Here is a 791-nt window from a genome sequence, read left to right as displayed (position 1 = left end):
GCGTGGGGTCCCAGGCTCCCCTGCGCCCTCTTCTCCTGCTTCCAGGTGAGGCCAGAGGTCCTCAGCCAGCCCGAGCGCTTCTCTTCTGATCTACTCGCAACACCCTTTCATCGTGCCCGGCGGGGCGCTTCCGCGAGTTCTACTACTGGTGAGTACCCAGGTGGTGGGGAGCCCCGAGCCGGGGGTGTCCTGAGCGTGCAGGGCAGAGGCGGGTGAGGTCTGCTTGGGATGACGGAGCCGTCCCTCCCCAGGGACTCCTACTGGGTGATGGAGGGGCTGCTCCTGTCGGAGATGGCGGGGACGGTGCGGGGCATGCTGCAGAACTTCCTGGACCTGGTGCAGACGTAAGAGGGGCTGCCCTGCAGGCGGGGGTGCGGGAGGTGGGTGTGCCCTGGCTCTGGTGGTCGGTCGGGCAGGAGCAGTCAGCAACCTCCTCCTTGGCAGCTACGGGCACGTTCCCAACGGGGCCCGCGTGTACTACCTGCAGCGCAGCCAGCCGCCGCTCCTGACGCTCATGATGGCCCGCTATGTGGCTCACACCAACGACACCGCCTTCCTCCGGTGGGCACCCCCTCGGGCTGCCCGCGGGCTCCCGTCCCCGAGGCCTCCCCAGGTGGGATGGGAGGGGCGCCAGGGCTGAGGGGTGCCCGGCTCTGCCCCAGGGACAACATCGGGACCCTGGCCTTGGAGTTGGACTTCTGGGCTGAGAAGAGGAATGTTTCTGTGAGCTTGGGGGGGAAGAGCTACGTCCTGAATCGCTACCACGTCCCTTACGGGGGACCAGGTGAGGC

At 67.8% G+C, this 791-nt stretch overlaps 1 protein-coding gene across 1 annotated transcript in view; it reads left to right on the top strand.

Moving 5' to 3' along the window:
* TREH (trehalase) overlaps positions 1 to 791 on the top strand; it is a 5,261-nt gene that overhangs the window by 1,587 nt on the left and 2,883 nt on the right. Inside the window, 6 exon segments of the mRNA XM_014450681.2 lie at positions 46 to 84; positions 86 to 121; positions 123 to 148; positions 252 to 344; positions 445 to 561; positions 663 to 784. Of these exon segments, the coding sequence (XP_014306167.1) occupies positions 46 to 84; positions 86 to 121; positions 123 to 148; positions 252 to 344; positions 445 to 561; positions 663 to 784 (433 nt within the window).

This window comes from Myotis lucifugus, unplaced genomic scaffold (assembly GCF_000147115.1).
Source record: "Myotis lucifugus unplaced genomic scaffold, Myoluc2.0 scaffold_3163, whole genome shotgun sequence".
Lineage (NCBI taxonomy): Eukaryota > Metazoa > Chordata > Mammalia > Chiroptera > Vespertilionidae > Myotis > Myotis lucifugus.
Note: the sequence above shows the minus strand (reverse complement) of the source record. Positions and strands in the feature narration are given on the sequence as shown.